The sequence below is a fragment of the Oryctolagus cuniculus genome, chromosome 1 (assembly GCF_964237555.1).
Source record: "Oryctolagus cuniculus chromosome 1, mOryCun1.1, whole genome shotgun sequence".
Lineage (NCBI taxonomy): Eukaryota > Metazoa > Chordata > Mammalia > Lagomorpha > Leporidae > Oryctolagus > Oryctolagus cuniculus.
Genome location: NC_091432.1, coordinates 183,394,791 through 183,421,485, shown reverse-complemented (window position 1 = coordinate 183,421,485; position 26,695 = coordinate 183,394,791). Strand labels below are relative to the sequence as shown.

Below are 26,695 nucleotides of genomic sequence, written 5' to 3'. Positions count from 1 at the left end.
GCAAAAAGAAAGAATGAATAAAGTAGGAAAAGCTTATTTAGTTTATTGGTAGTCTTTCTGTATGATTGTATGTATTCCACAGGCATGATATTGGAACATGTGTACTAATTCACATGATTTGTTTCTTAAGTGATGGCAGTGTCATTGCCGAAAAATGTGGTTATCTGGGCAAGAAACAAAGTTAGATAGTGAATTCTCAATATAGGAAATGACAGTACACAAAGAGAACAATTTTTATAAAGCACGGATGTACCTGTTGTCCCATGATAAATGTAATAAACTAGGATTTTTCTCAAGATGGGATTAGAAGGCCTCTAAAATATTAACTGATAGTATAAATAATTTTTCTTTTGGTTATTCTTTTAGCACTTTTATAGTCGCATATTTTCTTGTAAATAAGTTTGTATTTCTGTTTTATAGGTTACATTTGAACACATACAGAGAGAGAGAGAGACAGACAGACAGACAGATAGACAAAGAGAGACATTCATCCAGTTAGTTATACCCCTGTTAGAATGGTTTGGAATGGGTTTGGACATTAAGTCAACAAAATACTTTGGGAACCGAAATTGCTGGTTTATTCTTTGTAAATTTATATTTCCTTTTAAATAAATGGATTGGACCATAGTAGACTTAAGAATTACCTGGAAAGCTATTAGGAAAATTCATATTTCTATGAATATTTGATATTTTATTAGTATAGAATTTAAAGTATGATACAATGTTTCATTTTGTACTTAAGACCCAATGGTTTTCTAATAGGAATGCTTCCCTGTAAAAGTGATACTGGAACTTAGCTTGCTTTCATTCAGTTTTATAATTTATCTTTTGGAACTGATTCAACAAAAGTTACTACAGTCATACTTAAGAAGAAGATTTTTTTTTCCTTCTGATTTATGCTGAATGAGCAAACATTAGCTAGCTCTTAAAGTTAGGATCTTAATTATTCTGTTGTTTGACCTTTGCCTGTAACATTTGGTTTGAGCTATGTTCTTCTCTTTAAGATTCAACTACTAGCAGGAGCCTTATTTAATCTTTCTATTGAGCTGTTTCATCTTCTTGAATAGGCATAAACCTATTCATCAACCTATCTTTCATATGGGCACGCTGTTCTGTAATACTATTAAGATTGACTGCATTGTGGCAGGGTGCATTCTATTTAAGAAGCAATGTAATATACTTCAATGTGATTAAGAGCAACAGTGTTACAAGTGCAATATTATAAGATAATAACATTCTAGAGCCTTTTACATAATATCTTATGTCTAATGTGCAAACAGTTGATTTAATTTTCTATTTTACCTTCTTAAAAATATGGTATTTCTCATAAATGCTGCCAGTATGTTCTGTTGTTTCATTCTTTAACACTATAGTTGATATACTTCTAAAGCTAAATTATATCAAGTTTCAGAGGAACCTAATTCTAGCTTGATGCATGCATGTAAAACAGCTTCTTCCTCAGAATATTTAATCTGACTTTGTATTAAGCATGGAAACAAGAAAATTAAAGTATAACTTGTAGAAGTTTTTTGTATGGTAAAAAAATTTGTATTCCTTTGTTTAATTGTCTAAAGAAAATAAAATTTTTCTGTAAGAAAAAGCCTTTACCACAACACATTCAAAACAATTCTGAATCTTTTGTTCTTGCTGTTTGTTTGCTTATTTTGTCTCAGTTTCCTGGTTATGTTATGGCAGATGTGGTGTTATCTTCATGCTGAAACCAAAGTCTAAAAACAAAATACTTCTGCCTTTAAGTTAAAATAGAAGTAGCATGTATGACTTGTCTTAAGAGTAATAGCATTTTAGATTCAGAAGCCTCCTAAATGGAAGCTGGATACTTATGTGATGGAGGAGGACCATGGTCAGTGGTTAAAGGTACTCTCCAAAGGTCAGATGGCTAGTGTGTGGTAGAAATGGAGCCAGCATTATGTCTCTTGATTCCTTACTAATTCCTTTTTCACTAGATCACAGAACTGAAACAGATTACATTTCATTGTCTACTCATCTGTTTTATTGCAGTAGTTCAGTATTACTGCTTTATAATACATAACCTTGGAAGCTTTATTTAGTGCCTTTTAACAGAATGTGCTTACATGGACTTTATGAGCTTGAAGGTGGGCTGATTACTGTGAACTAATTGCTAATACTGTGAGTGAGTGGTAGATTGAGCTCAAAGAATTCCTAGTGTAAAATATTTTCTTTTTCTATGTATCCTTCTCCAGGAGCTACGAAGTAAAAACTAAAAATGAATGTGATTGATTACAAGTATGTATATTTAAATTAGCTTTTTTTGAGAAGAGTTTTTTGGAAGTTTAAAATAAGTTCCCTGATGCTTATGATTGGCATTGGACTGCTATTAGATAACTGCATCTTTTACATGTTCTCAAGGTTGATAGTGGCTAACTCATTTGTACTTTTAGCATGGATGATCTCTTTAAGTGTACAGGAGCTATATGAAGTAGGCAATAGCATTAGCTCCATTTTATAAATGAGGAAATAGAGTATATTAAGGGAGTGTCCAAGATGTGATCTGAACACAGGACTCCTCAACAGCTCTGGCACTTGACTGCTAAGTTCTCTCTCCATATTGCATTTACTTTATTATGACATAAAATGCTTTCTGTTTCTAGTTGTTGATGGGCTCTTGATTTAAGTGAACAAAAACACTTTTAACAATTCTTGTATCAAGTTTCAGCAGTATACTTGAGAATTGTTGGCCTTTCATTTGGGGTGCAGTGGTAATTTCTGGCAGCATCTTAACTTTCAGCCTCCTTTTGGCCTCTACTTTATATTCTGTGTCTGTTTTCTGCATTTCCCATTCTCCTTGGTTTATTTGGGAGCAATATTCAAGGTGCTTTGTGCATTATTGGGATACCTTTGTATCTATTCTCAGTAAGGTGATTTTTCTATTATTCCTAAGTAAGATTAAAGCTCTTGTTCACGGGTTTCTAAATTCTATTTTTTTAAATCCTTCCTCTTAGCTTATTTTCTTGGCATATCAATTTTGAAAAATGTTAAGGGATACCCAATTCAGTTACTGTTCATTGGAATGTTTCTCCTACACTACAATTTTGGATCCCTTCAGTTTATCATACAATCTTTTATTCAATAATTTCTAAAATTATTACTACTCATTAAAATCTCCTCCTCTCCCCTATCTTTTGGCAATATCACACCTGTTCCTTTAAAATAAATGAAAATTCAGCTCACTGACTGATGTCTGTTGTTGCTCAGTTTGTTCCTAGGTGTGTGTTTGTGAGTTCCCACCTATTACATTGACCATTATTTCTGTGTTTTTTTCAATTACATTTGCATTCTTTCCTCTTACTTTCTCTATTTAGTTCAAAGACATACCAGAATAAAAAAAAAAAAAAAAAACCTAACCAAGAGATACAGGTATCTCGTTATGATAGGTTAGAGAAAACAGTAGGTTGCTACTGTGGTAGGAGTAAGCAAGCAAGCAAGCAAATAAAATTTCATACTCTCAAAAATATTAATTTAATGATACAGATTTTTATAATGTGCAAGTTTTTCAACAAACATGTATTTCTGGTGATTGACTTTTTTTTCTCACATAATCTTAAGGAACTATAGTATTGTATCTAAAATTTAAGATTGATCCTTGGACTATTTAAAATTTCATTATTTGAGACAAATGCCTTTTTGGTTTTATAGAACTTTTGTAAAACACATTATAGGGAATGTAAGGTTTCCTGGTATGTAATTTTAAAACTCTTATTTAGAAGGGTGGATTAGATTTTTCCTGATTTTTTGGTAGGGGAAGTTTGAAAGATTCTCAGGCTAACCAGAAACCATATTTCTAAAAGGCTATGGTATAGTCAGTTGTCATGTTAGATCACCCTAATTCTGTCTTCTTTTAAAATGCCTGATGGAGTTTACATTACATGGAAGTTACAATAGGCTTTCTCTCTTCAAATACCAACAAAGAAAGAGAAAAATAAAGGTGCTGAAAAGAAATCTTGTTCTTCATGGGAAGCGAGATACACAGCAGACTCATAGAATGGCAGATGTCCTAAACAGCAGTCTGGCCTCAGAATCAGCCCTAAAGGCATTCGGATCCAGCTGAAAAGCCCATGAGAGTATTTCAGGCATGGAAAGCCAAGACACTCTGGAAAACAAACAAACAAACAAACAAACAAAAAATCTAAATGAAAGATCTCTGCGAGTGAGATCCCAGTGGAAAGAACAGGTCTTCAAAGAAGGAGGTACCTTTCTCTGAAGGGAGGAGAGAACTTCCACTTTGACTATGACCTTGTCTAAACAAGATAAGAGTCGGAGAACTCAAGGGGCTTCCATAGCCTTGGAAACTCATGACTGGTGCATAGGGAGATTACTGATGCCATAAACAGGAGTGTCAATTGGTAAAGTCAACAACAGGAGTCACTGTGCACTTACTCCTCATGTAGGATCTCTGTCCTTAATGTGCTGTACATTGAGATTTAATGCTATAACAAGTACTCAAACAATATATTTCACTCTGTGTTTCTATGGGAGTGCAAACTGTTGAAATCTTTACTTAATGTATACTAAACTGATCTTCTATATATATAGAAAATTGAAAATGAATCTTGATATGAATGGAAGGGGAGAGAGAGTGGGAAAGGGGAGGGTTGCAGGTGGGAGGGAAGTCATCGGGGGGAGGAGAGGGAAGCCAATGCAGTCCATAAGCTGTACTTTGGAAATCTATATTCATTAAATAAAAGTTAAAAAAAAAGAAATCTTGTTCTTAACCTTTCCTATAAAGTTATGATTTTGGATCCTTCCCTGGAAGCGTTTGTTTTTCCTACTGAAAAGGGAATAAAGCAAACGTTAATCAAGAAACATAAAAATTGGATCATCTTTTGGTGTTTCTCTGAAGTTAGTGTTTACTTTCTAACAGAAAATGGGTTCTAATTCTTGTTTATTATATTTGATTATTTTATAACACATTGCCATTTCTATGATCTTAGTGCAATGGATAGTTCTCTTGTGAATTACACATCACTGTCCTCAATTGGAAAATAATTAAAGATCAAAAATAAAAAATGGAATTGCATGTTATGTAAGAGAAAATGGTGTAGTACATTTAAAAATGACCCTTAGACCCTGAGCATTTATTGAAAGAAAAACAACTGAGCACCTAAAAGGAAACCTGTTGAAGTGAAACAGACTCTATGAGAAGCAATGTCTTGATCACCCTTTGTCCTGACTGCTGAGGAAAAACTTACTATTTTATTCCTTTTAGTATTTTTGTGTTCTACTCATTGGCTGATTATTCTTAGTCATTTAAATTTAACTGAAAAGTGATCCTTGTTAAGTATAAGAATGGGAACAAGAGAGGGAAGAGATGTACAGTTTGGCACATGCTCACTCGGACTTACCCCTAATGGTAGAGCTAGAAATGTGCCATATGATTCCAATTCAATCCCATTAAGGTGGCATGTACCAATGCCATCTTGTTAAAGTGATCAGTTCAACTTCATAATTGATCAAAAAGATAGGATTAAGTGTCAAAGGGATTACATAAATAAAACCAGTGTCTGCAAATAATTGATATAATTAAAAAGGAGAGAATGATCCTACATCGGAAGCCGGATACGCAGCAGACTCATAGAACGGCAAATGCCCTAAACAGCACTCTGGCCTCAGAATCAGCCCGTAAAGCATTCAGATGTGGCTAAAAAGCCCATGAGAGTTTGGCAGGCATGGAAAGCCAAGACACTCTGGCAAAAACAAACAAACAAACAAACAAAAAAAACAAAAAACAAAAACAAAAACAAAAAAACCTAAATGAAAGATCTCTGTGAGTGAGATCCCAGTGGGAAGAACGGGCCATCAAAGAGGCAGTACCTTTCTCTGAAGGGATAGAGAACTTCCACTTTGACTATGGCCTTGTCTAAACAAGATAGGAGTTGGTGAACTCAAGAGGCTTCTATAGCCTTGGCATCTCATGACAAGAGGCTTGCGTGATTACTGACATGGTAAATAAGAGTGTCAATTGTTAAATCAAAAATGGGAGTCATTGTGCACCTGCTCCCCATATAGGACCTCTGTCCTTAATGTGTTGTACTATGCGAATTAACAGTAAAACTACTACCTAAACAATACTCTATACTTTGTGTGACTTTGTGGGTGCAGTCTGTTGAAATCTTTACTTAGTATATAGTAATTTTATCTTCTGTATATAAAGACAATTGAAAATGAATCGTGATGAAGAATGGGATGGGAGAGGGAGTGGGAGATGGGATGGTTGTGGGTGGGAGGGAGGCTATGGGGTGGGGAAGCCACTATAATTCAAAAGTTGTACTTTGGAAATTTATATTTATTAAATAAAAGTTTAAAAAACATAAAGAAACAACATTATACTTTTTCTTCCTTCTGCCTTGACCACTAACTTATTTATCAAAAAGAATGATTAGATCTCAATTACCGGAGCAATACTTCAAAGACAAAAATCTATGTACTCTTTTTTTCTTTTTTTCTGAATTTCTTCTCATTCTCTAATTCTTCTTATATTCTCAAAAAACAAACAAAAAGTTTTATTGTTAATAAAACACTGGTCAATAAATTTTTCTCCCTCACTTAGTCCTCTTTGCTTTACTGTAAAGACATAATCTTAATTACTTTTGATAAGAGAAAGCAAAAGCTTACTGCTACTTAAAAGTGTAATTTCATTTTATTACAAATAGACATGATATTGGAAGAAGAGTCATATAGTATGATTCCAATGAAATATATATGCTACATTTTTGTTTTCTGTAATTCAGAATACAGTCACAAAGAGTTTTTTTCCCTAATGAACGAAAACAACTTGACATATACAAACTTACCAAGAGTCTGTGGAGCATTCAAATAAATTATACTTCTTCACACTAGAAACATTAAGAGCAGGATGACTAAATTTGTTGACTCTTTTTCAGGTTAGACGCTAACAAAGCTCTCTATAAAATCTAAAAATATTTCCAGTTTAGCTTTCAAGACACTGAGTTTCCCTTTTTATTTTTCAATATTGATGAATGATTATATTCTTAATCCAAACACATCAATTGCAGCTGCATTATAAGTGTATCTTTTATTTTTAACACAACTATTCTGTTTTCTTAAATTTACATATATATGTAAAAACTAATTTGCATTTGGTTAAATATAATCTTAAATACAAAAAATAGTCTTTCTATAGGTTGTTTATACATCTTCCTTTATAATCAATTTAAATACTGTTTGTCTCCTGCCATACCAATATGCACCTGCTCCTTTTCCTCCCATCCCAAGTTTCAGCCTAAATGTCATCTCCTAGAGAGCAACAATGATTCTAAAACAAAAAAGATGGAGCCGGCGCTGTGGCATAGCAGGTAAAGCCGCTGCCTGCAATGCTGGCATTGCATATAGGCAGTGGTTCGAATCCTGGCTATTCCACTTCTGATCCAGCTCTCTGCTATGGCCGGGGAAAGCAGTATAGGATGGCCCGAGTGCTTGGACCCCTGCACCTGTGTAGGAGACCCGGAATAAGTTCCTGGTTCCTTACTTCGGATTAGCGCAGCTCTTGTGTTGCGGCCATCTGGGGAGTAAACTAGTGGATAGAAGACCTCTCTCGCTCTCTCTTCCTCTGCCTCTCAAATAAATAAATAAGTCTTTAATAAAATGTAATAAAATAAAAAGGAGTTCCCATTCTCTTTGTCATATCATCCTGCTTTTATTTTACCCTAGTTTTTCTTATTATTTAATGTTCAGTAATTAACTCAGTACTTTCTTTCTCAATATTTTCTTAAGGGCATATTCTTTCTTTGCTCCTTCTTGCCTCCCAACAGTGAATATAAGTTTAATAAGTGCAGGAATCATGGCAGTTGCATTTATTGCTCCCCCCTCCCTCCAGTCTCTAGAATGGGACTTGCACGTTAGTAGGTGACAGTCTCTGACTAGATTGATAGCAAGATTTCACCTTAGCTTTATAGCCCTAAGATTATAGAGTGCTTGTTCAATTGAATTAATTAGGCTAATATTGAGAATAAATGGGTCTGTATTAATAAGAAAATGGAATGATTTTGTTAACAAAGACATTAAGTTTCTTTTTTATCCTAATAAAAAACAGCATCAGTCTTAACAATAATGGTGCCAAGTCTAGTATGTGGGTGTCCATGCAAATTGTGATACCAGAAGATTGTTTACTTCTGCTACATGCAAGAAGCATAAGGTGATCCTTTCGGGAAATGGGACTCTTTAGTGGCCTTGTATATATTTGAGCTTGTATATATTTGAGTAAAAAATAAAAAAGCCACAGAGAGCTGTGCCTCAGATGACCAGCTTCTCAGATGTAGTAGCCCGTACTGAAATGAAGATATCTCTGTCAAATATAGAGAATATTTCTTAGTTACTCCTATAGAAACTCATTTCCCATGTAGCCAATGCTGGCTTTCCAGCGTGACCTTCTAAAATCTATTTTATCCAAGCTTTAATTTCTTTGTTTAATTTTTTTAACTTTTATTTAATAAATATAAATTTCCAAAGTACAGCTTTTGGATTACAGTGGCTTCCCCCCCACCATAACTTCCCTCCTGCCCACAACCCTCCCATCTCCCGCTCCCTTTCCCATTCCATTCACATCAAGATTCATTTTCAATTATCTTTATATACAGAAGATCAATTTAGTATATATTAAGTAAAGCTTTCAACAGGTTGCACCCACACAGAAACACAAAGTGTAAAGTACTGTTTGAGTACTAGTTATAGTATTAATTTACATTGTATAACACATAAAGGACAGAGATCCTACATGGGGAGTAAGTGCACAGTGACTCCTGATGTTGACTTAACAAATTGACAATCTTGTTTAAGGTGTCAGTAACCACCCGAGGCTCTTGTCATGAACTGCCAAGGCTATGGAAGACTCTTGAGTTTGCTAACTCCCATCTTATTTAGACAAGGTCATAGTCAAAGTGGAAGTTCTCTCCTCCCTTCAGAAAAAGGTACCTCCTTCTTTGAGGGCCCGTTCTTTCCACTGGGATCTCACTCACAGATATCTTTCGTTTAGGTTTGTTTGTTTGTTTTTCGCCAGTGTCTTGGCTTTCCATGCCTGAAATACACACTCTCTCTCTCTCTCTCTCTTTTTTTTTTTTTTTTTGACAGGCAGAGTGGACAGTGAGGGAGAGAGACAGAGAGAAAGGTTTTCCTTTTCCATTGGTTCACCCTGCAATGGCCGCTGCGGCCAGCGCACTGCGGCCGGTGCACCACACTAATCTGAAGCCAGGAGCCAGGTGCTTCTCCTGGTCTCCCATGGGGTGCAGGGCCCAAGCACTTGGGCCATCCTCCACTGCACTCCTGGGCTACAGCAGAGAGCTGGACAGGAAGAGGAGCGACTGGGACAGAATCTGGCGCCCTGACTGGGACTAGAACCTGGTGTGCTGGCGCTGCAGGCGGAGGATTAGCCTATTGAGCTGCGGCGCTGGCCCTCATGGGTTTTTTAGCCAGATCCGAATGCCTTAAGGGCTATTTCTGAGGCCAGAGTCCAAGCTTTAATTTCTAAAATATGATGATCATCTTTGGGATAGAAATCTCAAGAAGTTTCTGTTTGAATAACTCTCAATGAAAGAATTAGGTTTTTCCTCTAGTTGAACTTTTTATGAAGACATAGTTTTGGTATTTCCCATCGAATTAACTTGGAACTGTATTTATTGATCATTTGAGGCAATTTCATTTACTGTGTTATACTGAGAAAACTGTTGGTCATTTGCTATGGGAAATACTACACACTTTAGTGAAACATAAACTTAAAGAATTATTAAATGTTTCCCCAAACTAGACCAATTATATTGTTATTTTATTTGGGGGCGATTTCTGTATTTCATGACTTACTTGATATTTTTCTGGAGTAAATGATTATGAAGACAATCCTATTTTAGCATTGTGGTTGTGGTCCCTCAAGGTGAAATGTATTAATTTGACCTCACCTGTGTGGACTTGGCTAAGAAAACCCCATACAAAGCTAAAAAATGTTGTTCATACATTTTTTAAAAATTCCTCTTTTCCTCTGTCTGGGGAGAGAAGCCAGGGATGTCCTGAATCTGTAAGAAAAGATTCCAAGTTACTAAAAAATGAAGTCATTTCTGTATACATCATTCCAGATCTGTTTGGACTCTTGAATTCTTGTTCCATTTCTAGAGGTTTTCTATAATATTCAAAGATTAATGATTTCTCTTTTATGTATGCAATCTATTATTTTTACCTGATTTGGAATTTCTGAATATATATGGCATATGGTTCGCTAACATAAACTTTTTTTTATATTTCTTTTAAAATTTATTTTTCCCCCCAAAGAAATATTTTATTTAAGGAATACAGACTTCATGCATTTCCTAAGTACAACTTTAGGAATACAGTGATTCTTCTGCTATACCCGCCCTCCCATCCCTCCTCCTCCTCACTCTCCCTTTTCCAGTCCCATTCTCCACTGAGATCCATTGTGGATTAACTTTATACACAGAAGACCAACTTTATACTAAGTAAAGTGTTCAACAATTTGCATGGTAAAAAAAAAACAAACAAAACAAAAAAAATTGTTCCTCAACAGTCAAAACCAGGGCTGTTTAAAGTCATGGCATCTTGAAGTTAATTTCACTTCTTCTTTTTTTTTTTTTTTTTAAGAAACTTAATTAACTTTAAATAAGCACCCAATAATGATGCATTGTTTGTGAACACTTAGAATTATAATACAACTCTTTGACAACAGAAGTTCTGCATGGGTAATGCACAGTGAGTCCTATTGTTAATTTGACAGCACTCTTATGTATGACATCAGTGATCACCTGAGGCTCTTGGCATGAGCTGCCTAGCCTATGAAAGCCTTTTGAATCCACAAGACTCCATCAGATTTTAGACATGGCCATAAGAAAAGTGGAAGTTCTCCCCTCCCTTCAGAGAAAAGTACTTCCTTTTTTTGATGACCACTTCTTTCCACTGGGGCCTCATACACCAAGATCCTTCATGTAGGACTTTTTTTTTTTTTTTTTTTTTTTTTGACAGGCAGAGTGGACAGTGAGGGAGAGAGACAGAGAGAAAGGTCTTCCTTTTGCCGTTGGTTCACCCTCCAATGGCTGCTGCGGGCCGGCGTATCACGCTGATCCGAAGGCAGGAGCCAGGTGCTTTTCCTGGTCTCCCATGGGGTGCAGGGCCCAAGCACTTGGGCCATCCTCCACTGCACTCCCTGGCCACAGCAGAGAGCTGGCCTGGAAGAGGGACAACCGGGACAGAATCCAGCACCCCAACTGGGACTAGAACCCTGTGTGCCAGTGCTGCAGGCAGAGGATTAGCCTATTGTCTGTTGGTGCCAGCCAGGACATTTTTTGCCACAGTGTCTTGGCTTTCCATAGCATAAACTTTATATCATCTTTTGTCTTACCATTTTCTAGTTGTTTCTGTTGATACGGATGATCTTACTATGCTGAGTCTTACTTTCTTAATGCCTTTGCACATACTTTTTGCACTATGCAAGCTTTGCACGCTTTCTTCTCAACTGACAGGCTCACTCCATCCCTTCCTTTGAAACTCATGCTCAAGTTATGTTTCATTAATTCAACTCAACTTGACACATGGTGGTCTGATGAGAGGAAGCCTAAGGCAAAGCCTTTGGAGAGCTCTAAATTAAGTAGGGGAGAGGATGTGACTTGGGAGCATATATATTAGAATTACTTAATATGACACAATGAGCAAAAAGGTGGAGAGCAGAATAGAGAGGCTACCATTTTTGTTTTAGAGTACTGATAGAGACTGTGTAGCTAGGCAAGGTTCTTTTTTTTTTTTTTTAAAGATTTATTTCTAATTTGAAAGTCAGTTAGATGGCGAACTCAGAAGGCTTCCATAGCCTTGGCAACTCATGACAAGAGCCTAGGGTGATTACTGATGCCATAAACCAGATTGTCAATTTGTTACAAGATTGTCAATTTGTTAAGTCAACATCAGGAGTCACTGTGCACTTACTCCCCATGTAGGATCTCTGTCCTTTATGTGTTATACAATGTAAATTACTATAAATTGCTATAACTAGTACTCAAACAGTACTTTACACTTTGTGTTTCTGTGTGGGTGCAACCTGTTGAAAGCTTTACTTAATATATACTAAATTGATCTTCTGTATATAAAGATAATTGAAAATGAATCTTGATGTGAATGGAATGGGAGAGGGAGCGGGAGATGGGAGGTTTGTGGGTAGGAAGGAAGTTATGGGGTTGAAAAGACACTGTAATCCAAAAGCTGTACTTTGGAAATTTATATTTATTAAATGAAAGTTAAAAAAAAAAAAGAGGTCTTCATTCCGCTGGTTTACTCCCCAATTGGCCACAATGCCTGGAGCTGTGCTGATCCGAAGCCAGGAGCCAGGAGTTTCTTCCATGTCTCCCACGCGGGTGCAGGGACCCAAGGACTTGGGCCTTCCTCTGTTGCTTTCCCAGGTCATGTCAGAGAGCTGGATCAGAAGTGGAGCAGCCTGGACCTGAACCGACCCCCATATGGGATGTTGGACATGCAGGCTGCAGCTTTACCAGCTACACAACAGCGCTGGCCCCAGCAGGGTTCTTTTTGACTGGGTTTTGTTGTAGTGAATTCTAAGAAGATAAGCAGGTGGTCCAGTTCTACTCTATTAGCTAACTGATCTAGTTTCTGGCATTAAAAGTTTATGAAAGTTAAGGGGCTGGCGCTGTGGCTCACTTGGTTAATCCTCCACCTGCAGCGCCAGCATCCTATATGGACGCCAGGTTCTAGTCCCGGTTGCTCCTCTTCCAGTCCAGCTCTCTGCTGTGGCCCAGGAGGGCAGTGGAGGATGGGCCAGGTGCTTGGACCCCTGCACCCGCATGGGAGACCAGGAGGAAGCACCTGGCTCCTGGGTTCGGATCGGCGCAGCTCCGGCTGTGGCGGCCATTTGGGGAGTGAACCAATGGAAGGAAGACCTTTCTCTCTGTCTCTCTCTCACTGTCTATAACTCTACCTGTCAAATAAATAAATAAATAAAGTTTATGAAAGTTAGATAATCATCTTATGTCATATAATTGCTAATTCAGTAGGAAACATATGTATTAGAATTGTATTTTAATTTTAAAACAATAAACAAAGTAAAAACAACTCAACATAACTCCAGATTTACTCAGTGGTATCTTTAGTCCTTTTTCAGTGAAGTGGGGCAAGAAATACAACACAAAGGGGGAAAATATATCTTGTTTCTGTTTAGAAATTGATTTAAAAGGGGCTGAGGCTGGCACCGCGGCTCACTAGGCTAATCCTCAGCCTTGTGGCGCCGGCACACCGGGTTCTAGTCCTAGTCAGGGTGCCGGATTCTGTCCCAGTTGCCCCTCTTCCAGGCCAGCTCTCTGCTGTGGCCAGGGAGTGCAGTGGAGGATGGCCCAAGTGCCAGGAAGAGCACCTGGCACTTTCCTGGTCCTGGGAGACCAGGAAAAGCACCTGGCTCCTGGCTCCTGCCATCGGATCAGTGTGGTTCGCTAGCTGCAGTGCGCTGGCCGCAGCGGCCATTGGAGGGTGAACTAAGGGCAAAAGGAAGACCTTTCTCTCTGTCTCTCTCTCTCACTGTCTACTCTGCCTGTCAAAAAAAAGGGGGGGGGGGAGCTGAACACATGCTTATAAAGTTAAAAACAAAACCCAACTGTTGGTTGTTCCAGATGCTATGTGTGTAATAACTCAGCCATGTGTAGTGGCAGTGTGGTGGGCTGCCCCTTGGTACTCAGGCTTCTAGAGTCTGGCCCTAGAATTCCAGACACTCCAGAGAACTGTTGGAACAGTAAAATGGGCTGTGCAGGACGCTGATTTTCCCATTCCTGGGGGCTCTGAGTTGGTGACATGGAAGCAGGCAGGGAAGAAGTCCAAAATGCTCAAGCTGGAAGGGACATCTGACACAAAAACAGTGGCAGTAGCAGTCTTTATATAGACAGAATTTGGTGTTTCCTCTCAGAAGGGCTCTTCTAAAATGAAAACCAATAATTATCAATGGGTGACCGGGCCATGTCCTTAACAAATGTATTCAGATCGCTGTGAATGATAGGGTCTAAGCAAACAAACCAGAGCAATGCTGTGGAGAGGACTCCACCAGCTGTTTTCCTGAGGATTAGTGAAAAAAAAAAATACTACTGCCTATTGATATCTCTAAAGCTTAAATGAAGGTCTTATGGATTTAGCAGGAGTGATTTGTATGCATGTGTGCTTTTTTTTTTTTTGGTGGGAGGGAGTTGCTAAAATTGAGTCCTATTAATCAAATGTGTTTATTATATATAATTTTTATATAAATGAGAATTCATTTATTCATCTAAAGATCATTTATTTCTGTGTATCAAACTCTTTTCTCCTAAAGGAGAATATTAAATATTTCAGTAAATAAGTAAAGATTTACTTATTAATAAGGATTACTTATTTTGGGTTTTCCAAATTGTGATCTGTTTTTTTTTTTTCTTTTTTGTGTTTTCCTTTCTGTGAATCTGTTTTTCAACTTAAAAATTAAACAGGTTAATGATCAATATGTGTCATAGCATTATACTACATGTTGGGAATCTGTAGTATACTTGTTATTTTGAAGAACTATTTTAGTGGAAAAGAAAGTCCATATACTCATTGTTTTAAACAGACTTTTGTCTGTTCCTATCAGGCATGAATTTTGGGTGTTGTATCTTGATAAGACTTATGTGATAAATGTGATTACTTTGACAAAGAGAATTTTGAAATGTCTCCTGGGTAGAACTTTAGAGTATATGGATAGTAATGTATGGAAGGAGAGGAAAGGGAAAATGTTATTTATGTCTATAGAATGTTAGTTTCAAAATGACCTTGAAATCTTCTAAGTTAACCTAATTGGTTAACTCAGTTGCTTAAAATGTGGTACTATCAGAACTGGATCCAGGTCTGTATTGGGTACACAGGAAGATTCTTCCCAAACATGATTCTACTGATTTAAAAATAATTGCTCATGTCTAGTGTACTATCACTACTGGGTGAAGTGTTTTTAGTTTTAACTCCTGTTTCTTTTTTAGAACTTACTTAAAACCGTGTTAATGATTATGATACCCAAATAAATAAACAACTTCCTCTAATTTGACTTTCTTCAGATTAGGACTGTCAATTTATATTTACATTGCTACTGATTTTGCATCATGTGTTTTGTATGTAAAAAGTTTCCATTGTTTGTCTAATTAAGAACTCAGTGTGCTTTATAGACATTGTTATTGTTATTGATGAAAATGTTGCATTTAAAATAGTTGAGGTATGAGTTAGTAAACAGTTTCCTATAAAACCAGACTTCCATAGAATATTAATACATAGCAGATCATTTCCTTTAGGAGTGGGAAAAAATCCAAAGCCTTCAACTATAAGATGTGTGCTCACTAACAGCTGTTTCCTATAATAGGAGCAATTTGCATGCAAAATGGAGAAAATGAATTATACAAAAGGGTATATAGAAGAACAGCTATAACTTCTCTGGCATGTGAAGCAGCCCACAAAATAAACTTCCTTCAGATGACATTGGCATGATTAATCCCAAGCAACCTGGACACTAAAACTGCTGTTCTGAAAAGGGACTCTGCAGCCTGGAAATGTCGTGGGTGTGACATTAACCTTGCTGGAGTGAGGTAGAGGCTGCTCTGTGCATTTAGATGCATCTGCCTCTCTGCTACCTTCTGGGGTATTTGAATATTCATGACTGGTTAGCAGGTGGTCAGTAGATGCAAGGCTGAAGCCAATCTGAGTTCTTTTCCTTTTCTTTATTCATTTTTTTCTTTAAATTAGAAAAACTTACAAGGTCAAGTGAGATAACTTAATATACTTCTTTTGGTGTCAGTTTGGGGAAATTTTTCGAAGGTGGGCTAAAATAGATTTGTCAAATGTTAAAATTTTGCCTTAAGTATACGTCTTTATACTGACATTTGTACTTGTGGAATGTCTAACCAAGAGAATTCTGTATATCCTCCCTTATAAGGGTGCTAATCCCATTCATGAGACCCTGCATGACCAAATCACCACCCAAAGGCGCAGCTCTGGATACCATTACTGTTAAGGGTTAAGACTTCAACATATGAATTTTGGGGGAAACCCAACATTGTCTGTTTTAGTTGCCCTGTTTAATGTTAACACTGTCTAGAAGAGGAATCCATGGTTCAGAATGGTAAAATAATTTTGTACAGGTAGCCTGTCTGGTCTGAGGTGGATCACAGGTTGTATATAGGTACACTGGCTGTGTGGTTTGAACCCTTGGCATTCTTTATCTCCCTAAAGGGAGTGTTCTTTCTGTCCTCAGGGAGTGAAAATAAATTAGAATATGATTTTTTTTTGACAGGCAGAGTTAGACAATGAGAGAGAGAGAGAGACAGAGACAGAGACAGAGAGAAAGGTCTTCCTTCTGTTGGTTCACCCTCCAAATGGCCGCCACAGCAGGAGCTGCGCCGATCTGAAGCCAGGAGCCAGGTGCTTCCTCCTGGCCTCCCATGCAGGTGCAGGGCCCAAGCACTTGGGCCATCCTCCACTGCACTCCCGGGCCACAGCAGAGAGCTGGACTTGAAGAGGGGCAGCCAGGACAGAATCCGGCACCCCAACCGGGACTAGAACCCGGTGTGCTGGTGCCGCAGGCAGAGGATTAGCAAGCAAAGTGAGCCGCGGCGCCAGCCATGATTCTTGAATTATATGATTATGAGGACCTCATCTGAGTGTCAAAGCAGTGATTCAGACAGTGAATGCTTGAAGAGGGTAGAAGGGGAAAAGATGATACTGCTCTGTGGTCTCGAAGGGCCTTGAGAAGAAGTTGGGATTTGAATTAGCAGAGGCTGCTAAGAATAGCTTCATAATGTGATGCAAGGACACCGAGGGGACTGGGCCTGGGTGGGACATCTGGGAATAGTTGGGGGTAACCAATGCATCTGAATGAAGCACACGGGTTTGGTAGTTGACAACAGGAGGCAGGATCAGAAAGTAAACTGGAACAGCTGAAGGAGTCAGGTTTCTAGGACACGTGGCCTTGATATTCAACATAGATATTTTATTCTGTGATTTTGCCAAATACAATCTTAACCAAAATAATTTCAGTTGGTGTATGATTGATTTGTTTAATGGAAGTTTTAGTGTGATGAAATCCTGTTTAGCCTCCTAGAGTCTCTCATTTCCTCCCGAGAACTTGCCTAGCATTCTTGCTTCCTTCTAACTCCATAAGAAATACAAAAACCTTTAAAAAAAAAGAACAGTCTTAAGATGTGATTATATTGTAAGTGCTTGTATGTAGACCAGTATTTCAATAAGCATTTCCTTTTCAGAAAGAAGAGTGGTAATGCGTATTCATGGGCATCAATCATATAGAGGGACTCGGGGTTTGGGATTTTCTAAAGGACAATGACATAGAAATCAGGGTGTCTCAAACAAGAGAGGAGTTCACATGGGGACGTTATTTGCATGAAATACTGGACTTAGATAGCATTTGTTAGGAAACCTAGAGTTCTTTTTGGTTCTTTAGGAGCTAACCTCAATTTTCCTAAAGATTTAAGGTGGGTGTTAACAACTGAAGGCCACTCACTGATAACCATGGCTTATCCACCATTATTTGAATAAAAAACTTCCATATTCACTTAATGTTGAAAAATGTTCTAGATTGTGGAGAAGAAATGGAAGACTGATGAGAGACTAGTCTGGGGGGCTGGTAACAAGCTGTGAAATTTGGGGTGATCTAGGTGGTAGAATGTTTTCTGTTAAAAAAAAAGAAAAATGTATTTTCATTTATTATTCTCATCTTACCTAGTCTCTTTTTTTTTTTTTAATGTTGCAGTGTGCAAAGATCCACCTTACAAAGTAGAAGAATCTGGGTATGCTGGTTTCATTTTGCCAATTGAGGTTTATTTTAAAAACAAGGTATGTAATCTTCACCCATTAGTATTTCAATAGAAGATCCACCATTAACCAAATGATGTTTAAAATAATTTTGACTCAGAAATGCTTCTATCACTAGATGATTGAAAATAAAAGAAAATAAAAGTTAAATTTTTGCTATTTTTACTCTTAATTACAATTGAAATGGCCAGAAAAAGATAATTTCAATGATATTAAGTTATGAAATTTATTAACTGTTCTTTATAAGAGAAAAGTGGTTACCAGTTTGAAAAATATTAGCATATATTTATAATTTGAAAAGAAGGATTATAGTTTTTCAGTGAAATGTTCCTTTTCTCATTTTCATACTTCTAGAATTTCTGAGACTGAAAAAAATAGTCTATTTTTATCTTTATCTGATATATACATGACACATATACATAGTTATTTCAACTTGAGATATTATGGCCTCAAACTTGTTTTAAAAGTTTCCAGCAGTACCTTTTTGGTAGAATGCCTACACTGTATAATATTGGAGAAATTGTTCAATCTCTGTGAAGCTACTCTATTTGCAAACTGGATAGTAAGACTATTTAACTCATAAGGTGGTTAGGAAGCTTGGGTAAAGTATACCTGTGTAAAACTTTTAGAACAGTATGTTATATATAGACATTGAGTAAATACTAGGTATTATTTGTAGTTATGACATGCTTTCCTTTTCTTCTGAAGGTAACAGTTCATAAAATTTGCCTGAGTGGGATAAATCACTTTTTTTTTTTTAAAGTAACTGAGCAAATACAATATCATATTGTTCAAGCCAGGGCCCCATAAATTATGGTGTTGGTTAAGCAGCCTCATTCAGCATCACCCAAGAGCAGGTTCTCAGAATCCACTAGGATCTACTGAATTAGAATCCCTAGGGTAAGGCCTAGGAATATGTAAACTTACTAGTCCATTGAGTGATTCCTTTGATCAGTAAAGTGTGAAAATTACTGATAAGCCATTTCTCCTAGAAAAGTGTCCCACTGGCTGGCTTGCTCTTTCCTCCCTTTTTGTTCCTTCTTCCTTTCCTCCCTCCCTTCCTCCCCCCTTCCTTCCCTAAATTTATTTATTGATTTATTTGACAGGGAGGGAGGAAGGAGAGAGAGGGAGGGGGAGGGAAAGGGGGAGAGGGAAAGGGAGAAGGAGAGATATCTTCCATCCACTGGTTCACTCTCCAATTGCAACAGCTAGGGCTAGGCCAGGCTGAAGCCAGGACCTATGAACTCCAGTCTGGCCTCCCACATGCGTGAAAGGTGCCCAAGTACTTGGGCCATAGTCAGCTGCTTTCTTTGCATTAGCAGGAAATTGAAGTGGCTTACCTTACCTCTCCACAGTGCTGTCTGCCACCTCTCTCTCTGGCTCTTTCAAGTTACAGAAGGAACTGCTTTTAATTCAGTGAAGAATTCTTTATGATTAAGAGATAGCTTACTTTTTAATTAATTCTTTTTATTTATTTGAAAGGCAGAGGGACAAAGAGAGAGAGAAATATATCTTCCATTCGCTGGTTCACTCCCCAAATGTCTGCAATAGCTGGGGCTGTGCCAGGGCAAAGCTAGGGATCCAGAGCTTCTTCTAGGTCTCCAATGTGGGTGCAGGGGCCCAAGTACTTGGGCCATCTTCCACTGCCTTCCCAATTACATTAGCAGGGAGCTAGATTGGAAGTGGAGCAGCAGGGTCTCGAACTAGCACCTATATGGGATGCTGGTATCGCAGGCAATGGCTTAACCTGCTATGCCACAATGCTGGGACCAGATAGTTACTTTTTATTGTTATAATAAAACCATTATGTAAAGTAGGGATGTGTGGATGATCAGGTGGATTTTATTTTCCATGTTCTTTTTGTTCTTTCTGAACCTATAACCTCATGCACCAAATTCCTGCTATTGCAAATTTTCAGAGACCTGCTGCCCTATGAATTTAGCTTTCTCAGATTTGACAGTAAATCATTTCTATATTAAATATTTTAATGTTTACTTTGTCCTTAACTGTATCCCAAGCCTTTGAAACATGCTTTTCATTTAGTTAATAGGATTATAAGAACTTTGAAGAGGGGAGTACCACTGTTCTGGCTTTACAGGAAAGGAAAGTGAATCATGTAAAAATTGAGTACTTTGTCTAAGATGTCAAACAGAAAATGTGAGAACCAGGTTCTTGATCTAGATCTTTTTCTTCATGGGCCATCCTCTTATATCTGTGCCATAAAAGCAATAACTCTGTTAGAATAATTGCTGTCTTTCTTAGTGGTAACACCACTGAATCATTCACATGTTTCTGATCACATCACGATTTTCAGATGCATTTATATCTGCTCATGACAGATGCCTTGATATTGATACATTGATTTTTTTTCTTTTCATTTGAAGCTGGATTTCAGTTAAGCAAATCATTTTCACTTTTTTTTTTCTTCTTTAGAAAATTTAGATTTTAATTCACATATCATAACATTGACCCTTTGAAAGTCTACAACATAGAGGTTTTTAGTATATTCATAGAGTTATGTGACTATCAATACTAATTTCACATTTTCACACTCATAAAGAAACACTATGTCTATTAACAATCACTCCTCATTGTATCCCCCAATGCCTGGGAACCATTAATCTACTTCCTTTCTTCATAGATTTTCCTATTATGCACATTTCCTTTAAGTGGAACAGTATGATATATAATCTTTTGTTTCTAATGTATTTCACTTAGTGTAATGTTTTCAAGGTATGTATTATAGGATACTTTAATATTTTTATAGCTGAATAATATTCCATTTTATAGCTGTACCACCATTTGTTTATTCATTTTTAAGTTGATGGACATTTGACTTGGTTTCACTTTTTGACTATTATGAATAATGCTGCTGTGTACATTAATTCATAAATTTTTGTGTAGATGTATGTTTTCAAATCTCCCAAGTACATACCTAGATGGAATTGTTTGCTCATACTGTAATTTTATGATTAACTTTTGAGAAACTACTGAACTGTTTTTCAAAATGACTACTATTTTCCATTTTCACTAGAAATGTATGAAGCTTCTAATTTCTCCAATACTTGTTATTTTCCTTTAAAAATATATTTAAGTCACCCTATTGGGTGTGAAGTTTTCATTTCATTTTCAAAATTTCATTTTGCTTCTGATTTGTCTTTCTGTGATGACTTATGATGTTGAACACCTTTTCACATGCCTACTGTCCATTTAATTTGGATAAATGGATCTTCAAGTCTTATTTTTTTATTTTTTTATTTTTATTTTTTTGACAGGCAGAGTTAGACAGTGAGAAAGAGAGAGACAGACAGAGAGAAAGGTCTTCCTTTTTCCATTGGTTCACCCCCCCAAATGTCTGCTATGGCCGGTGTGATGCACTGATCCAAAACAAGAAGCCAGGTTCTTCCTCCTGGTCTCCCGTGTGGGTGCAGGGCTAAGCACTTGGGCCATCCTCCACTGCCTTCCCGGGCCACAGCAGAGAGCTGGACTGGAAGAGGGGCAACCGTGACAGAATCCGGTGCCCCAATCGGGACTAGAACCTGGGGTGCCGGCACCGCAGGCGGAGGATTAGCCAATTGAGCTGTGGTGCCGGCCTCTTCAAAGCTTTTGCTTATTTTTGGACACATTTTTATTTAAGTCATGTTTATGACAAGGAGTTTTGAGTTTTTCTCCCTCTCTACTTCTCTTTTAATATCTCAGGAGTTTAATTAGTAAAGATCATATAGTACTCCCTCCTCCCCCTCTTGCCATAGCCTCACATCCATTGTTTTAATTTCATCTACAGATTGAGCAGTACTGTAGGAAGAATCTAGTCCTTCAAACCAGAACAGGTTTTATCTCAGAAATTAGGGGATAATGGGGAATTACGGTTTCTTGTGGCAGGAGCATAATGGTTATGGTTCTATACCTCTCTTCTCATCACTTGATACTGAATTGACATCTATTTGGAAATAACACAGTGCAATATCTTCTCCTTTTTGTTCTTAACTTTTCTGGTCATTTTATAAGATCTCAGTTTGAGCAGAAAAATCTGTTTTCTCAATTTTCTGGTTTCCCACTTCATAGAAATAGCTGGAATCTACCCATACAACAGATTTAAAGAGAACAAATGAAGGATGAAAATATCACAACCACTCCTCAACCCCATAGACCAACAGATAGACAGACAGACAGACAGACACACACACACACACAGAGTCCTCTTGAAATATATGTAGGGTTTAGCACTGTTGTGCAGCATGTAAAGCTGCCACTTGGGTTGCTGGTATTCCATATCAAAGTCCCAGTTGCTCTGCTTCCAATTCAGCTTCCTACTAATGTGCCTGGGAAGGCAGTGGGTGATGGCCCAAGTGCTAAGGTTTCTGCCACCCGTGTGGATGGACTTACTGGTTTCTTGCTTCAGCCTGGCCCAGCTTAAGCCATCACGGCCATTTGGAGAGTGAACCAGGAGATGGAATATCTCCCTCTTTTCCTCCTTACTGTTGCTCTGCCTTTCACATAAATAAGCCTTTGTTTTTAAAAGAAATACATACAACAGTATAAATAGGAAGATATGAAGAAGATAGTGGCTCTTGTGACTCTAATATATAACATTCACTTGTGAGGAATCTTAGTTTCTTAAAAGATGAATGAAGAATAATATACATGAGGGCTGGGTGTTTAGCATAGTGATTAAGATGATTTTAGATGCTAGTAGACTACATCAAAGAATCTGGGTTGAATGCCTACCTGTGGCTCCTAATTCTAGCTTCCTGCTAATGCAAACTCTGGGAGGTGGTGGTCATGGATCAAATAATTGGGTTCCTACCATACATGTGGGAGACTTGGATTGAAGTCCCTGTTCCTAGCATTGTGGTCCAACTGTAGACATTTTGAAGAGTGAATCAGCATATTGGAGCACCCCACATCCACCCCTTCCACTCTCTTCTCTCTCTGTGTGTGTGTGTGTGTGTGTGTGCATGTGTGTATCTTTTTCTCTCTCTGTGTGTCTCTGCCGGTCAAATGAATAAAGAAAAATAAATGGAAAAAGGCCCATGAGATGGAAAGCAATTCTTTTGGGACCATTATAAAATACATACTTAGGCTGACACGGTTAAGTGTTTCTACTTAATATCCAATTCGCTTATTATTTTTTCTAGTTTTTAGTTTTCTTTTTTTAAAAAAAGATTTATTTATAGGGTCGGCACTGCAGTGTAGCGGGTAAAGCTGCCACCTGTAGTGCCAGCATCCTGTATGGGCACTGGTTGGAGACCCAGATGCTCTACTTCTAATCCAGATCTCTGCTATGGCCTGGGAATATAGTAGAAGATGGCCCAAGTCCTTGGGCCCCTGCACCTGCGTGGGAGACCCTGAAGAAGCTCCTGGTTCCTGGCTCCTGGCTTCGGATCAGCACAGCTCCAGCCGTTGTCACCATCTGGGGAGTGAACCATCGGATGGAAGGCCTCTGTCTCTCTGCCTCTCCTTCTCTCTCTGTGTAACTCTGACTTTCAAATAAATAATCTTTTTTATCTTTTTTTTTAAGAAAGAAAGGCAGAATTACAGAGAGAGGCAGAGAGAGGTCTTCCCTCCGCTGCTTCACTCCCCAGATGGATACAATGGTGGGAGCTATGCTGTCAGAAGCCAGGAGACAGAAGCTTCTTTGGGGTCCCCCACACCAGTGCAGGGGTCCAAGGACTTGGGCCGTCTTCTACTGCTTTCCCAAGCCATAGCAGAGAGTTGGATCAGAAGTGGAGCAGCCGGGACTCTAACTGATGCCCATATGATTGTTGGCACTGCAGGCAGAGGCTTTACCCACTAAACCACAGTACAGGCCCCTGGTTTTCTTTAAATTTTGTACTTTATAACAGCTACTGTTTTCACAAGTGCATCATAAGACATAAGTTTCAGTGTTGGTAATATGAAAAAGAATATTCTTAATTAGCCTTATATGAGTATGTGGGTTAATAATATTTAATGCTGTATAGCCTAATATAGCAGCATGAGTGAATCTCAATAAATGATTTAAAAGTTGCATAAGCATATGAGGATACTTCAAAGAGTCATAGGCAGTGCTTATTATGAGAGAACTATGCATAGATTTCATTTTTTTCACCAAAATGAACTTATCCTTTAGTTCCATTTTCTATGAACTTTTAAAGAACCCTCATATATATATATATATATATAGCTATGATATCATGTGTGTGTTTTTATAAACAACTGAAATGAGAAAATGAGTTAGGTAAAAGCACATATGTAGCATAAGAGTATATGTTGGAATGGCGGTACAGGAACTTAAGGGCACTGGTTATTGGGAGGAAAACCTTATACTCACATGCATGGATTTCAAAATTTTTTACACCAAATAAATGTATCTTTCTATTTCATTTTCCATGAACTTTTTGGTGTTTCCTTGTATGTCTAAAATTTTATTTCTTTAAAGAAAAAAAGGGAAAGTGAATTGGTTTTAAGTGTTAACATCTGTTTAATTTTAATGAAGGGTACATGGATGTATAAGTACTTGTCTATGTGTATTATTATTGTTCTAGTGAGAAAAATATTGTTTTTTCACTTTTTAAAATATATCCTCTTACTATGTCTTAAAAACAATTTTTTAATATTCCAATATGAATCTCTGAGCTTGATGTATTTTTAAAAGTTTAATTTTAATTTTTTGATGGTAATAACAATTAATGATATCATCCTCTTTTTAAGAAAAGATTTATTTATTTTTTGGAGAGGTAAAGTTAGAGAGAGGGAGAAAGAGAGAGAGAGAGAGAGAGAGAGATCTTCCATCCATTGGTTCACTCTCTAAATGGTCGCAATGGCCAGAGCTGGGCCATATGAACCCTGAGAGACTTCTGGGTCTCTCATGTGGATGCAGGGGCCCAAGCACTTGGGCCATCTTCCACTGCTTTCCCAGACACATTAGCAGGGAGCTGGATTAGAAGTGCAGTAGCTGGGACTGAAACTGGTGCCCATGTAGGATGCTGGCAGAGCAGGCAGAGGCTCAGCCTACAATGCCATAGAATTGGCCCCAAGAGATTCATCCTCTTAACACATTTCTAATTGTGCAATTTATTGTTGACTGTGGGTACAATGCTATACACAGATCTCTAGAGTTTATTCATCTTACTAAATTGAAACTTAATGTCTGTTGATGAATAACTGCCTCCAGCCTCTGGTAACCACTATTCTTGCCTTTGATTTTTATGAAATTGATTGTTTTAGATATCTCATAAATGGAATTATGCATGCTCATCTTTTTTGTGTCTAGCTTATTTCACTTAGCATAATGACCTCAAGGTGCAAATGAATGTATTCTTGTTTCTCTTCCTACTGAAATGATCCATTTGTAAAAATTTAATAGCTTTAGGCTGTTCCAGAATGTTCATTTTATCAGTTTCTTTCAACTCTTTCTTGAGGAGTGACCATCCATTACAGTGATGCTTTACCAAAAACTGTTGATCAGAGTTTTCCAGGAGAATTAAAAAAAGTGGCCAAACGATTTCCAGCTGATGTTGGCAGAATCCCAATGCTACTTCTTAAGGATATCATCTACCCTTGGTCCAATTTGCATCCTAGTGATTTTCCTGCTTCTCTAATGAGAGTCTCTTCAGTTTTGCTTAATTGAACTGTCAGAGTCAGAAGGGGTGGTAAATGTCAGTAGTTTCCTTGAGTTCATGTGTATTTATTCTGTCTTATTTTGTATCTGTGCTTAACAGAGCAATGCTATCTGTTAGAGTCATGTGTGTTTTAGAAGCTCTAAACCAATAGTCACCCTGAAGCATTATCGATTGTAGCACTCTAGGTTTAAAAGGGTCCCATGCTTCTCTCTTTCAACCTGTTTTCAGAAAAAGTATATGAGTAAATGTCAGGTTTTAAGGCTTCATAGAGTGAGAAAGCTATTTTGATGTTGCCAGAAGCAGATTTCCACCCCTAGGAAATGTATTAGTTTTATATATGGAATACGATCTTGTTTGAATTTTGAAGAATTATCTTTTCTGAGAGGAATATATCGACATAATGTTGATGCCATTTAAGAGATGATATTCAGTTGATCAGAACATAAATTTGTCAGTACTTTTTCCTTCCTAAAAATCAAAACCTACTGTCAAACAAAATTATACTCCGGATTCATTGAGAGTCACCTTCTACTCTCCTTATTCTTAGTTTTATTGAAAAATGATTTTAAAATGTTATTTATTTTAAACTGTTGTGATCAATAAGGTGATGTTATAGCTGCATTCTTTTTTATGTTGATAATTATATTCATCAATATGTTTTCTGTCTTTAAAAATATTCAGGAATATATATTCTGGTAAAAGTTATATTCCTCCATGGGATACAACTTGGGAGTTTTATTTTCTTGACTCCATTTAATGATTGTTAGCTATTTTGGATAGTCTTTCCAGATCTATCCAGTGTATTTGTGTAGATAAAATTTGTGTAAGCATAGAGATTGGCAGGAGCATGGCATATCATAATTTAATACTTTTCTGGAACTCACCTTTAATTCACTTAGCAATATGCCTTTCCAGGTCAGCAATTTTAAGTACCTGAATGGTATTCCGTGGCAATGATGCAGATCATTCTTAATTTTTGCTATCATAAAAGATTCTGCCTTGAAATTTTTATAAGATATATTTTGGTACACATATTTGAATATATTTCTAAAGAAATTCTTAGAAATATAATTACAATTTCATATATTGGATGTGACAAATATTGCTAAAATGTCTGTCAAAAGGCCTTACTAATTTACATTCTCAATTACAAGGCAGAAGACCACCCTTCTTTTTAATTAATTCTAGGGTTTCATTGATTGTTTTACAATTTAGAGGAGAAATGGGTAAGCAAAAAG

At 37.3% G+C, this 26,695-nt stretch overlaps 1 protein-coding gene across 4 annotated transcripts in view; it reads left to right on the top strand.

Annotated features, from left to right (window-relative positions):
• Nucleotides 1–26,695, top strand: part of MLLT3 (MLLT3 super elongation complex subunit) — a 392,438-nt gene that overhangs the window by 236,513 nt on the left and 129,230 nt on the right. For all 4 annotated transcript variants that reach the window (XM_070052927.1, XM_070052921.1, XM_051857400.2 and 1 more), the window contains one exon: nt 17,792–17,874. In XM_070052927.1, the coding sequence (XP_069909028.1) occupies nt 17,792–17,874 (83 nt within the window). The remainder of the gene's footprint in view (nt 1–17,791; nt 17,875–26,695) is intronic.